This window comes from Salvelinus namaycush, chromosome 15 (genome assembly GCF_016432855.1).
Source record: "Salvelinus namaycush isolate Seneca chromosome 15, SaNama_1.0, whole genome shotgun sequence".
NCBI lineage: Eukaryota > Metazoa > Chordata > Actinopteri > Salmoniformes > Salmonidae > Salvelinus > Salvelinus namaycush.
This window is the reverse complement of record NC_052321.1, coordinates 3,595,263-3,610,383: the sequence shown is the minus strand read 5'-3', so window position 1 is coordinate 3,610,383 and position 15,121 is coordinate 3,595,263. Positions and strand designations below refer to the sequence as shown.

Sequence of the window (15,121 nt, the reverse complement as noted above, 5' to 3'; positions counted from 1 at the left end):
GAACACCATCTACCCTGTAAGTTCTCTAGAACACCATCTACCCTGTAAGTCCCATAGAACACCATCTACCCTGTAAGTCCCATAGAACACCATCTACCCTGTAAGTTCTCTAGAACACCATCTACCCTGTAAGTCCTCTAGAACACCATCTACCCTGTAAGTCCTCTAGAACACCATCTACCCTGTAAGTCCTCTAGAACACCATCTACCCTGTAAGTCCCATAGAACACCATCTACCCTGTAAGTCCCATAGAACACCATCTACCCTGTAAGTCCTCTAGAACACCATCTACCCTGTAAGTCCTCTAGAACACCATCTACCCTGTAAGTCCTCTAGAACACCATCTACCCTGTAAGTCCTCGAGAACACCATCTACCCTGTAAGTCCTCGAGAACACCATCTACCCTGTAAGTCCTCGAGAACACCATCTACCCTGTAAGTCCTCTAGAACACCATCTACCCTGTAAGTCCCATAGAACACCATCTACCCTGTAAGTCCCATAGAACACCATCTACCCTGTAAGTCCCATAGAACACCATCTACCCTGTAAGTCCCATAGAACACCATCTACCCTGTAAGTCCCATAGAACACCATCTACCCTGTAAGTCCTCTAGAACACCATCTACCCTGTAAGTCCCATAGAAGACCATCTACCCTGTAAGTCCCATAGAAGACCATCTACCCTATAAGTCCTATAGAACACCATCTACCCTGTAAGTCCTCTAGAACACCATCTACCCTGTAAGTCCCATAGAACACCATCTACCCTGTAAGTCCCATAGAACACCATCTACCCTGTAAGTCCTCTAGAACACCATCTACCCTGTAAGTCCTCTAGAACACCATCTACCCTGTAAGTCCTCTAGAACACCATCTACCCTGTAAGTCCTCTAGAACACCATCTACCCTGTAAGTCCTCTAGAACACCATCTACCCTGTAAGTCCTCTAGAACACCATCTACCCTGTAAGTCCCATAGAACACCATCTACCCTGTAAGTCCCATAGAACACCATCTACCCTGTAAGTCCCATAGAACACCATCTACCCTGTAAGTCCCATAGAAGACCATCTACCCTGTAAGTCCCATAGAACACCATCTACCCTGTAAGTCCTATATAACACCATCTACCCTGTAAGTCCTATATAACACCATCTACCCTGTAAGTCCCATAGAACACCATCTACCCTGTAAGTCCCATAGAACACCATCTACCCTGTAAGTCCCATAGAACACCATCTACCCTGTAAGTCCCATAGAACACCATCTACCCTGTAAGTCCCATAGAACACCATCTACCCTGTAAGTCCCATAGAACACCATCTACCCTGTAAGTCCCATAGAACACCATCTACCCTGTAAGTCCTCTAGAACACCATCTACCCTGTAAGTCCTCTAGAACACCATCTACCCTGTAAGTCCCATAGAACACCATCTACCCTGTAAGTCCCATAGAACACCATCTACCCTGTAAGTCCTCTAGAACACCATCTACCCTGTAAGTCCTCTAGAACACCATCTACCCTGTAAGTCCCATAGAACACCATCTACCCTGTAAGTCCCATAGAACACCATCTACCCTGTAAGTCCTCTAGAACACCATCTACCCTGTAAGTCCTCTAGAACACCATCTACCCTGTAAGTCCTCTAGAACACCATCTACCCTGTAAGTCCTCTAGAACACCATCTACCCTGTAAGTCCTCTAGAACACCATCTACCCTGTAAGTCCTATATAACACCATCTACCCTGTAAGTCCCATATAACACCATCTACCCTGTAAGTCCCATAGAACACCATCTACCCTGTAAGTCCCATAGAACACCATCTACCCTGTAAGTCCTCTAGAACACCATCTACCCTGTAAGTCCTCTAGAACACCATCTACCCTGTAAGTCCTCTAGAACACCATCTACCCTGTAAGTCCCATATAACTCCATCTACCCTGTAAGTCCCATAGAACACCATCTACCCTGTAAGTCCTCTAGAACACCATCTACCCTGTACGTCCCATAGAACACCATCTACCCTGTAAGTCCCATAGAACACCATCTACCCTGTAAGTCCTCTAGAACACCATCTACCCTGTAAGTCCTCTAGAACACCATCTACCCTGTAAGTCCCATAGAACACCATCTACCCTGTAAGTCCTATAGAACACCATCTACCCTGTAAGTCCTCTAGAACACCATCTACCCTGTAAGTCCCATAGAACACCATCTACCCTGTAAGTCCTCTAGAACACCATCTACCCTGTAAGTCCTCTAGAACACCATCTACCCTGTAAGTCCTCTAGAACACCATCTACCCTGTAAGTCCCATAGAACACCATCTACCCTGTAAGTCCCATAGAACACCATCTACCCTGTAAGTCCCATAGAACACCATCTACCCTGTAAGTCCTCTAGAACACCATCTACCCTGTAAGTCCTCTAGAACACCATCTACCCTGTAAGTCCTCTAGAACACCATCTACCCTGTAAGTCCCATAGAACACCATCTACCCTGTAAGTCCTCTAGAACACCATCTACCCTGTAAGTCCTCTAGAACACCATCTACCCTGTAAGTCCTCTAGAACACCATCTACCCTGTAAGTCCTCTAGAACGCCATCTACCCTGTAAGTCCCATAGAACGCCATATACCCTGTAAGTCCTCTAGAACGCCATCTACCCTGTAAGTCCTCTAGAACGCCATCTACCCTGTAAGTCCTCTAGAACGCCATCTACCCTGTAAGTCCCATAGAACGCCATCTACCCTGTAAGTCCCATAGAACACCATCTACCCTGTAAGTCCCATAGAAGACCATCTACCCTGTAAGTCCCATAGAAGACCATCTACCCTGTAAGTCCCATAGAAGACCATCTACCCTGTAAGTCCCATAGAAGACCATCTACCCTGTAAGTCCCATAGAACACCATCTACCCTGTAAGTCCCATAGAACACCATCTACCCTGTAAGTCCCATAGAACACCATCTACCCTGTAAGTCCTCTAGAACACCATCTACCCTGTAAGTCCTCTAGAACACCATCTACCCTGTAAGTCCTCTAGAACACCATCTACCCTGTAAGTCCTCTAGAACACCATCTACCCTGTAAGTCCTCTAGAACGCCATCTACCCTGTAAGTCCCATAGAACGCCATCTACCCTGTAAGTCCTCTAGAACGCCATCTACCCTGTAAGTCCTCTAGAACGCCATCTACCCTGTAAGTCCCATAGAACACCATCTACCCTGTAAGTCCCATAGAACACCATCTACCCTGTAAGTCCCATAGAAGACCATCTACCCTGTAAGTCCCATAGAAGACCATCTACCCTGTAAGTCCCATAGAAGACCATCTACCCTGTAAGTCCCATAGAAGACCATCTACCCTGTAAGTCCCATAGAACACCATCTACCCTGTAAGTCCCATAGAAGACCATCTACCCTGTAAGTCCCATAGAAGACCATCTACCCTGTAAGTCCCATAGAAGACCATCTACCCTGTAAGTCCCATAGAAGACCATCTACCCTGTAAGTCCCATAGAAGACCATCTACCCTGTAAGTCCCATAGAACACCATCTACCCTGTAAGTCCCATAGAACACCATCTACCCTGTAAGTCCCATAGAACACCATCTACCCTGTAAGTCCCATAGAACACCATCTACCCTATAAGTCCTCTAGAACACCATCTACCCTATAAGTCCTCTAGAACACCATCTACCCTGTAAGTCCTCTAGAACACCATCTACCCTGTAAGTCCTCTAGAACACCATCTACCCTGTAAGTCCCATAGAACACCATCTACCCTGTAAGTCCCATAGAACACCATCTACCCTGTAAGTCCTCTATAACACCATCTACCCTGTAAGTCCCATAGAACACCATCTACCCTGTAAGTCCCATAGAACACCATCTACCCTGTAAGTCCTCTAGATGACCATCTACCCTATAAGTCCTCTAGAACACCATCTACCCTGTAAGTCCCATAGAACACCATCTACCCTGTAAGTCCTCTATAACACCATCTACCCTGTAAGTCCTCTATAACACCATATACCCTGTAAGTCCCATAGAACACCATCTACCCTGTAAGTCCCATAGAACACCATCTACCCTGTAAGTCCCATAGAAGACCATCTACCCTGTAAGTCCCATAGAAGACCATCTACCCTGTAAGTCCCATAGAACACCATCTACCCTGTAAGTCCCATAGAACACCATCTACCCTGTAAGTCCCATAGAGCACCATCTACCCTATAAGTCCTCTAGAACACCATCTACCCTGTAAGTCCCATAGAACACCATCTACCCTGTAAGTCCCATAGAACACCATCTACCCTGTAGGTCCTATATAACACCATCTACCCTGTAAGTCCTCTAGAACACCATCTACCCTGTAAGTCCTCTAGAACACCATCTACCCTGTAAGTCCTCTAGAACACCATCTACCCTGTAAGTCCTCTAGAACACCATCTACCCTGTAAGTCCTATATAACACCATCTACCCTGTAAGTCCTATATAACACCATCTACCCTGTAAGTCCTCTAGAACACCATCTACCCTGTAAGTCCCATAGAACACCATCTACCCTGTAAGTCCCATAGAACACCATCTACCCTGTAAGTCCTCTATTTTCTCCTTGTATCTCAACCTTTAGCCCCTAACGGCACTTAGATCTGAAAGGATTAGATAGGCTGATAGCATTGTCACAATTGCATAGCTACCTGGCCTATCACACGTATACAAGATTTACATTTACATTCTAGTCATTTAGCAGACGCTCATATCCAGAGTCGACTTACAGTAGTGAGTGCATACATTTTTCTTACTGGTCTACACGAGTGGCGGTTAGAGAGGCTAAGGTTGATTTTGGGATTCAAGGAATGTCAGATAGTTAAAGTGCTGTTAGAGAAATGCACTGATACAGAGACGTGTCTTTAGGTTTCTGGTTGTTGTACTGATAGACGGATGTCTGTAGGTTCCTGACCCTAAGTTCCCCTTCCTGGGGGTCCACTTCACCCCGCGGATGGACGGCAGTGTTTGGCTGGGTCCCAACGCCGTCCTGGCTTTTAAACGAGAGGGATACAAGCTGTACGACTTCGATGCCCGGGACTTTGGAGATGCACTCTCATTCAGGTGTAGTACTTAGAAGTTAGGAAGCACTCTCATTCAGGTGTAGTACTTAGAAGTTAGGAAGCAATGTCATTTAGGTGTCATATTTGGAAGGTTGGTTTAATACCTTCTCTTACTTATCGTTCCCCTTTTACATGCCATTTCATTTCAATCTAGTAGAGAGCTTCCCCTTTACATGCCATTTCAATCTAGTAGAGAGCTTCCCCTTTACATGCCATTTCATTTCAATCTAGTAGAGAGAGCTTCCCCTTTACATGCCATTTCAATCTACTAGAGAGCTTCCCCTTTACATGCCATTTCATTTCAATCTAGTAGAGAGCTTCCCCTTTACATGCCATTTCATTTAAATCTAGTAGAGAGCTTCCCCTTTACATGCCATTTCATTTCAATCTAGTAGAGAGAGCTTCCCCTTTACATGCCATTTCATTTCAATCTAGTAGAGAGAGCTTCCCCATGAGGACTAAATCCAACTGGTATCCAAGTTCATTTAGATTTTCATGGAACCTCTGGACTTGTTTCTCTTGATAAATGACTCTGGATGATAGAAGCAGACATGTATCTCTGCTGTTTCTCTATGTATCTCTCTCCTCTGTAAAATGTCTCTCTCTGTGTGTGTTCCAGAGGTCTGCAGAAGCTGGTGATGAATAACCTAGTGTATGGTGTTGGAGAGATGTACAGGGGGGTGTTCATCGGAGCTCAGGTCAAGATCTTAAAGAAGTTCATCCCAGAGCTCTCTCTAAGCGACGTACTCAGGTACAACGGATTCTGAATGTTAATTCCAGGGGCTGGGTGTAATGAAGCATCTCAGTACCTGATAGCGATCAAACACTGTTTGTGATACACAAACGTCATCAGCCAGGGCCACCTAATCACTGGACCTTTTCAACTCCTAACCTGGAACGTCCTCAAGATGGCGAGTCCACACTGATTGGCCAAATCACTGCCTGCCTGTGGATGGTTTCCAGCTTGGTGCAGATATTTTCCACCACAAACAGCAGGATGCCTTTTCAGCAGTGCTTGCTAGGCACTGAACCACAGATCTTCTGTCTTTTCCCTTTGATGCCCAGAGCGGAAAGTAGCCTCCATGTTGATAGGGCAGGGAAGCCAACTTCAACTAGGTAAATCCAGACACTTCATCCCTTGCCTCGCTCATCATCTGCCAGGATTGCATACTCCTACTTGTGCTGGTATGCCTCCTCGTACCTGTCTTCCCAGGGCACTGTAGAATTCCACCATCACTAGCTTTTTCTCTTTCCATATGATGATGTCTGGATGGAGAGTGCTGCCAACAATGTCAGGGGAGGGGGGGGGGGGCTCAGCCGTCTGTTCAGGTCAGCACACATCTCACATGTTCTGGCTTGTTCCAGGATGCCGTCCTTCCTGGAACTGGCTGCTCCCGTTTTCTTGAGGCCTGACAAAGTTGATGCAGTGGCCTTTTGTTGGTAGGAGTTGTCTTTTTCCTCCGTTCCTTCTCCAGGATGTCGTCCAGTTTCCCATCAACTTGGTCATGAATCCATCTGTAGTGTCCTTGGGAGAGGGTGAAAGTGTAGGATGTTAAACCATATGCCATGGTGCCAGGTTTGTTGCCCGAGAGGGCAGTGAGGCCCCCACCTATGTAAGTTAGTGGGGGATGGGAGCATGTCATAGACAGATCTTATCAGGAACTCGATTCTGGCAGTCTCCCATCCTCTACAGCTCACCCCAAGAGAGATTCCTCTCTGTTGTTTCCCACCTTGTCCAGGCTCCCAAAACACTACTTTGGCCCTACTCTGTTTCTCCTCCATTTTGCTGACTTCCTGCTATAGCAGGTGCCTCCTTTCGTTGGTGTTAGCTTTGACCCTTGGCAGATGTTCCCCACTATGTCACCGTGCTTGCAGTCTGCTCTCGGCCTGGTTGACGGTATTGGTGGCAAACCATTTTCCTTTGTGTTCTGACCTCAAATCATGGCACCTTGTATCTTCAGGTCTTTGGAGTCCCTGAGGGTCATGACCAATCTGGCCTTTTGCTATTTTCAATTATTCTACCAGTGATGAGATTGGTAGTTGTAGTTTTGCTATTCTACTGTACAGGCCCACATTTGAGAAGCTGCAGAGTAGGAGAATTGATCTAGAAAAATCAGGTCCTCCTGTCCATTTTACCTTATCATTGTGATTGAAAAGGCAAAACTGATCCTAAATCAATCACATTTATTTATAAAGCCCTTCTTACATCAGCTGATATCTCAAAGTGCTGTACAGAAACCCAGCCTAAAACCACAAACAGCAAGCGATGCAGGTGTAGAAGCACGGTGGCTAGGAAATCATCACTCCTACTCTGACACACTTAATATGTATGGCCCCGAATCGTAAGGAGTGCCTGGGTTGTGGTGCATAGAGGCTAGGGGTTTATTTTGAACTTAAAATGTGCAATATGCAGAAATCTTGTCGCCATTTCCTGGTTGCTAAAATTCAAATAGTTTGCCTAATTTCAGTGTGACTAAACAAGAACTAGATAATCATTGTACCATCTAAACCGCTGTGAAATATATTTTAAATAACCTAAAATATTGTATTTTCAGATGTTTTGAAGCTGGTGTACAAAACCAAAAGTAAAACATGCAAAAAAAACTAATTTAAGAAATAAATAAATAAAAAAATTGCTCGCATAGAACAGATCTACCGCTTGTTAGACTTGCTTTCGATGAATGACAGATCTATAACTCACATTTCTATGTGAATTTCATTGGTGGCCCAAAATGTGACATATTGCAGCTTTTGATAAGATTCTCTGTGCTATTTCTATCCGGCTTGAAGGACCAATATTGAATGAACTGATTTACATAAACATTTATCCACAGCCTTTTGTACAGAAATGGGTTTTTTCCCATTACAGAACCAGTGTGTTGCCAGTGAATATGTTAATGTCAGCTATAGTGTTATTTTTGGGGGGGGATCTGCGTTTCCATCTACAGTACATTTGGAAAGTATTCAGACCCCTTGACTTTTCCCACATTTTGTTACAGCCTTATTTAAATTGTATTTTCCCCTCATCAATCTACACACAATACACCATAATGACATCACAATACACCATAATGACATCACACTACACCATAATGACATCACACTACACCATAATGACATCACAATACACCATAATGACATCACAATACACCATAATGACAAAGCAAAAACAGGTTTAGACATTTTTGCTAATTTATTAAAAATAAAAAACTGAAATCACATTTAAATAAGTATTCAGACCATTTACTCAGTACTTTGTTGAAGCACCTTTGGCAGAGATTACGGCCTCAAGTCTACTTGAGTTTGACGCTACAAGCTTGGCACACCTGTATTTGGAGAGTTTCTCCCGTTCTTCTCTGCAGATCCTCTCAAGCTCTGTCAGGTTGGATGAGGAGCGACGCTGCACAGCTATTTTCAGGTCGGGTTCTAGTCCGGGCTCTGGCTGGGCCACTCAAGGAGATTCAGAGACTTGTCCCAAAGCCACTCCTTGGCTGTGTGCTTTGGATTGTTGTCCTGTTGGAAGGTGAACATTAGCCCCAGTCTGAGGTCCTGAGCGCTCTGGAACAGGTTTTTGATCAAGGATCGCTCTGTACTTTGCTCCGTTCATTTTTCCCTCAATCCTGACTAGTCTCCCACTCCCTGACGCTGAAAAACATTCCCACAGCATGATGCTGCCACCGCCATGCTTCACCGTAGGGATGCTGCCACCACCATGCTTCACCGTAGGGATGGTGCCACCGCCATGCTTCACCATAGGGATGGTGCCACCACCATGCTTCACCGTAGGGATGGTGCCAGGTTTTCTCCAGAAGTGACGCTTGGCATTCGGGCCAAAGTGTTCAATCTTGGTTTCATCAGACCAGAGAATCTTGTTTCTCATGGTCTGATAGTCCTTTAGGTGCCTTTTGGCAACTCCAAGCGGGCTGTCATGTGCCTTTTACTGAGGAGTGGCCACTCTACCATAAAGGCCTGATTGGTGGAGTGCTGCAGAGATGGTTTTCCTTCTGGAAGGTTCTCCCATCTCCACAGAGGAACTCTGGAGCTCTGTCAGAGTGACCATCGGGTTCTTGGTCACCTCCCTGACCAATGCCCTTCTCACCCGATTGCTCAGTTTGGCCGGGCGGCCAGCTCTAGGAAGACTCTTGGTTGTTCCAAACTTCTTCCATTGAAGAATGATGGAGGCCACTGTGTTCTTGGGGACCTTTAATGCTGCAGAAATGTTTTGGTCCCTTCCCCAGATCTGTTCCTCGACACAATCCTGTTTCGGAGGTCTACGGACAATTCCTTTCGACAACATGGTTTGGTTTTTGCTCTGACATGCACGGTCAACTGTGGGATCTTACATTAGACAGGTGTGTGTCTTTCCAAATCATGTCCATTCAATTGAATTTACCACCTCCAATCAAGTTGTAGGATGATCAGCTCAATTTTGAGTCTCATAGCAAAAGGTCTGAATACTTATGTAAATGAGGTATGCTTTTATATTTAATGAACTTGCAAAAATGTCTAAACCGGTTTTCGCTTTGTCGTTATGAGGTATTGTGTGTAGATTGACGAGGGGGGGGGGAAATGGTATGAATTTTAGAATAAGGCTGTAACGTAACAATGTGAAAAAGAAACGGGGTCTGAATACTTTCTGAATGCACTGTAGGTAGGGCAGACTGAGGACTTGTGAAGAGCAGAATTAACAACCTTTGCACCATCAAGACAGTTCTTTGTGAGAAGGCGTTAACCCGTGTTTCACAGTTAGTCATTATGTAAATGCCAGCTGAAAAAAAATGCCACTGAGATCATGGCCCAGTGAGTCACTGGAGCCCGGGCTGTGGAAACACCAAAGTCTGAGGCCTTTTTGGTGAAACACTGGAGCAAGTCCATAGTGGAAATATGACGTAACAGTGTTGTGTGTTTTTTGTCTGTTGCAGGGGTCCATCAGGGGTGAGGGCCCAGGCTCTGGACCGCGATGGGAACCTAGTAGATGACTTTGTGTTTGACGTTGGTGTCGGGGATGTGGGCAGCAGGGTCCTCCATGTACGCAACGCTCCCTCGCCCGCCGCCACCTCTTCCCTGGCCATAGCAGAGATGGTAGCAGACGAGGTGGAGAGACGTTTCAGCCTCTAAAAAAAAACTCGAGGCACTCTTCCGGATTGCGTACCAAATGGCATCCTATTCCCTACTTTTGAGTTCTGTGCACTACTTTTGACCAGAGCCCACGGGAAATAGGGTGGCATTTGGGACGTACCTAAACTTCCCCAGTGGGAAGGAAGTAACATCATTGATCCATCTGATCCAGCTACAGGTCATCTAGTGATATAGTGAAGCGGTGATGATGCTAGATGCTGATCTCGGGTCAGTTCTGCATTTTACCCAATGGGTTAGTTTGGAGTGGGCGAGTGTTCAAGCTGATCCTGGATCTGCGCCAAAGGGGGAAACTTCACCAGGAAATGATCCATCCAATTTGTTACTACTGCTCACTGGTCCAGCATCATCTATCTGCGTCAGCAGAGTAAGGGTCCAAAATTCCCGGGTTTTCCAGGAATCCAGGTTGGAGGATTCCAGGATGATCTGCTTAGTCCCTCCTAATTGCAGGAATATTCCAACAGGGATTCCAGGATGATCTGCTTAGTCCCTCCTAATTGCAGGAAAATTCCAACAGGGATTCCAGGATTATCTGCTTAGTCCCTCCTAATTGCAGGAAAATTCCAACAGGGATTCCAGGATTATCTGCTTAGTCCCTCCTAATTGCAGGAATATTCCAACAAGGGATTTCTGGAAACCTCGGGAGGTTTGTTAGTTACTGGAATTTGCAACCCTACAGCAAAGTGGTCAGGCCAGAATGGAGTACAGTGAGCAGCATGTACTGAATGGAGCATGTAAAGTGCATTTGGAAAATATTCAGACTCCTTGATTTTTTTTTACCACATTTTGTTAGGTTACAGCCTTATTTCCCTCAATCTACACACAATACCTTATAATGACAAAACAAAAACAGGGGTTTCGAAATTCAAGCCTGGGGCCTCCTGAGTGGCGCAGCGGTCTAGGGTACTGCATCGCAGTGCTTGAGGCGTCACTACAGACCCGGGTTCGATCCCAGGCTGTCACATCCGGCGTCCCATAGGGCGGCGCACAATTGGCCCAGCGTCGTCCGGATTAGGAGAGGTTTGACCGGGGGGGCTTTACTTGGCTCATCGCGATCTAGCGACTCCTTGTGACGGGGCCGGGCGCCTGCAGGCTGACTTCAGTTGTCAGTGCAATGGTGTTTCCTCCGACACATTGGTGCAGCTGGCTTCCGGGTTAAGCGGGAGGGTGTTAAGAAGCACAGCTTGGCGGGTCATGTTTCGGAGGACTCATGACTCGACCTTCGCCTCTCCCGAGCTCGTTGGAGAGTTGCAGCGATGAGACAAGATTGCAATTGGATATCACGAAATTGGGGGTAAAATACAAACAAAATAACAAAAATATTAAGAAAATTCAAGCCTGATGTTACCTGAGCCTGATGGGCCCGACATTTAATGAGCCCAATCCCAAATAATTGTGCTGTTTTCCAATAGATATGATATTTAGACTGCTGCACATTACACAGACAGAAAAACATAAATTCCCATAGATGGAGCTATAGATGTAGCTAGCTAATATGCTCTCTTGGGTAAATAAATGAAACTAGCTCCAGTAGGCTAATCTGTTTTGAGTGTGAACTATTACTGTACTATATTATATGGACTAGAATTACGTACATCATTCGAACCATGATAAAGTAGGGAGAGGGAACATGTGATTCTGGTGCAGCACATGCGACCTACAAAGTTACAAGTATAGGCTAGCGAATTTAATTTTAATTTTGAAATATAATAGTGCCTATTTGTATAATTAGTAGGCTGACGCATATGTAGCTTTCATGTTTCCCCTAATGGTATTAGCCTACGTCCTCTCTTTTGTTGCTTCATTCCTTAACTCGCTTTCAACGGTTAAATGAAATGTTTCGTGTCCTAAATCATTCTAATGACATCCTTGAATAATATAGGACTAGAATTAGATGCAGACGGCTTTCACTTCTCTTCACGAAGATTGAATGGTTATGGGTCTGAATAAATAACTGCTATTAGCCTACCGCCATCCCTCTTTCAAACGATGGGGATGATAGATCTAGGTGCATTGTGAACTGCGTTCCATACTGAGCTGGGCTGTCTCTGCATGATGAATCATCAACGTGCAGGGTGGGGACAGAGGCCGTAGAGAAGACAGATTTAGATTTAGATCGCATATAATTTAAACAGTTCCATTTCACCGCATGCTGTTCATATAAATAATGTATTATAATTTATCGGGGTCTTACAGTTATTTATCCGGGGGGAAATGAGTGGTTTTGGGCAGTAAATCTCAGTAACCGGGTTCCCGCCGTTCAACCCATGTCCATGCTACCGATGACCAGTTTTCCAGACACAGATTAAACCTAATCTTGGACTAAAAAGCAAATGAAATGGAGAATCTCCGTAGAAATAGCTTTATACCGACCCTTAACGTTAGAAATGTAGTTGAATGCACCGATGAAAACAAAAATGAGTTGGTTGCACAGATGATGCAAATCATTCACCAGAATGTTCTAGATTAAAGACTTGCTCCACTGTGGTCCTGTATGCTCATGTGATCCCTCTCATTACTTTGGTTTTGGATAATGATGACGTACAGTAGTGCTAAAAAAAATCTTGGTGTTCGCCACCATTTGTTTTTTTTTCATTTTTAACGCACAGATTTATGCTGTTTTAAAATCATTTATTTGATCATAAACTGAAAATATTTATCAAAGTTTTGCGGTAAGAATACTGCCATGTTTCATTTTGCCGCCAGTTGTGACAGCCTGGGATCGAACCCGCCAGTCACATTCTTTGACAGTGATTGTTTTTGAAAAACTGTTTAATTTTGTTAGCCTGTTTTACTGAGATGATATGAAACGGTTTAATTAATTTGTCTACGAATTATAATTCTCTCCTTTTGAGATTTGTGATGTGTCTACAACTCCAGAGAAAAGTTTTACAGAAATTCGATGTATTTTAAATAAATTACTTTTCACATTATTATTGGTGCAGTATATTGGGAATCTTGTACGAATATCCCTTATTGATGTCATCTGTTAAAATCACTTAAATCAGTGTAGATGAAGGGGCAGAGCAAGTTAAAGAAGGATTTTTAAGCCTTGAGACATGTATTGAAGATGGCCAGCAATGTCAGAAGAAGAGGAATATTGGGACAGGGAAACAAAGGTGGATTTCTGAGGGTGAATAGAGGGAGGAGGAATGGAGGGGAGGGAGGAGTATTGGAGGGGGGGAGGAATGGATGGGGGGAAGAAGAGGTTGGATTTGAATTTGAGGAAGATGGTGCTAAAAATGGACATGGTGTGTCGAAGAAGATTCATGTCAAGCGCAGAGTGAGCCGCGCGCCAGACGGAGTTCTGGAGGTGAAATGGAAGTGAATGAGGGCGAGAAGGTGTGGTAAAGAGCTCGGAGTCCTGCCATCCAAGGGCATGATAAAGAAGAATCTGTTCCAGTAGGAGTTTCATTTTTGTAGAAAGTGGATCCTTGCCTTTTGGCGGATCCATATGTGGCTTCAGGGTGGGTGAGGAAGGAGTTGGGTGCAGTTGAATCAGTGACGGTAACCTGTTGTGGATTTGTGATGTTTGTGTTTCTTCCGAACAGAGGGAGTGGGCACTCAAGTGTCACGCAACTTGGGTCAAGATCTTTTTTCTTGCTTTGTGTTTAGGAATAGAGCAACATTGAAAATAGTGATTTCTGAGGTAGCATTAAGTGTGCAGGTGGAGAAATTGACGTGTTTGTGGCGATTGCCGTTTGGTGCCTCGCAGACCCGGTGGTGAAACAGCAGTCGCTGTCAGTCGTTTTTGAGTTTTTAGCTGACAAAAGTCATGTCAACTGTAAGGGTGCCCATGTTGCTGGGGATCAGAAGTGTACGGGGCGAGAGAGGCAGGTGGAGGTGGTCAGAGGAGTGCAGAAGGTGTCGTATGCTGAGGCAGTGAAGAAAGTAGAGCATGGGGTCAAGGGTTAGGGTTCCTGAGAGGATCCCTGTGAGAGTAGTGAATCTGTGCCAACACAAAGGGTTCAGCCAACGAGTGATATATGCTTCAGTAAGGTTGGCTTCGTAGCAACTGTTATCAACTCCCGCACCTCTCTGATTCAGAGGGGTTGGGTTTAAATGCCAGAAGACACATTTCAGTTGAAAGCATTCAGTTGTACAACTGACTAGGTATCCCCCCTTTTCCTTTTCCCAACTGTATTGCAGAAATGGAACCCAAAGGACACCCACTCATCCAGCAAACTTGACAACTGTGGGAAGCGTTGGAGTCAACATTTTATATATTATTTCACCTTTATTTAACCAGGTAGGCCAGTTGAGAACAGGTTCTCATTTACAACTGCGACCTGGACAAGAATAAAGCAAAGCAGTGCGACACAAACAACAACAGAGTTACACATGGAATAAACAAACATACATTCAATAATGGGCCAGCATCCCTGTGGAATGCTTTCAGACACCTTGAAGTCCATTCCCTGACGAATTGAGGCTGTCCTGAGGGCAAAAGGGGGTGCAACTCAATATTAGGAAGGTGTTCCTAATGGTTTTGTACACTAAGTGTATATTATTTCTCGAATCATTCACTGAGTTTGTGAGCAAGGTCACTTTATAGCCACATGGGGGCAGGATCTTACAGTACAGTAACCAAACTGTTGACTCACAGGGAAATCATGTAAGCCCTATTTTATTACAGCCAGACTACTGTTCAAACATAGTCATATGTTAAATATGTTCCCATGAAGTATGATTTTTTTTAAAATGTTATTTTCGGTTTCTGAGTTGCTTCATTTCAAAAGGTGGATCAATTGAAATCATGCAAAAAATCTGAGGCTGTCTTTTATTGTCATAAGCAATAATGATACTAGCAAGGTATACTTATTTTGTTAACTATAAATAAAATGAGGTACACAAACTTGTG

The 15,121-nt window shown here is 44.6% G+C and overlaps 1 protein-coding gene across 1 annotated transcript in view; it reads left to right on the top strand.

Annotated features, from left to right (window-relative positions):
- l2hgdh (L-2-hydroxyglutarate dehydrogenase) overlaps positions 1-11,100 on the top strand; it is a 32,148-nt gene extending 21,048 nt beyond the window's left edge. Inside the window, exons 8-10 of the mRNA XM_039009206.1 lie at positions 4,968-5,125; positions 5,744-5,875; positions 10,047-11,100. Coding sequence (XP_038865134.1) covers positions 4,968-5,125; positions 5,744-5,875; positions 10,047-10,242 — 486 coding nt within the window. The 3' untranslated portion in view covers positions 10,243-11,100. The remainder of the gene's footprint in view (positions 1-4,967; positions 5,126-5,743; positions 5,876-10,046) is intronic.
- Positions 11,101-15,121: the final 4,021 nt, after the last annotated feature.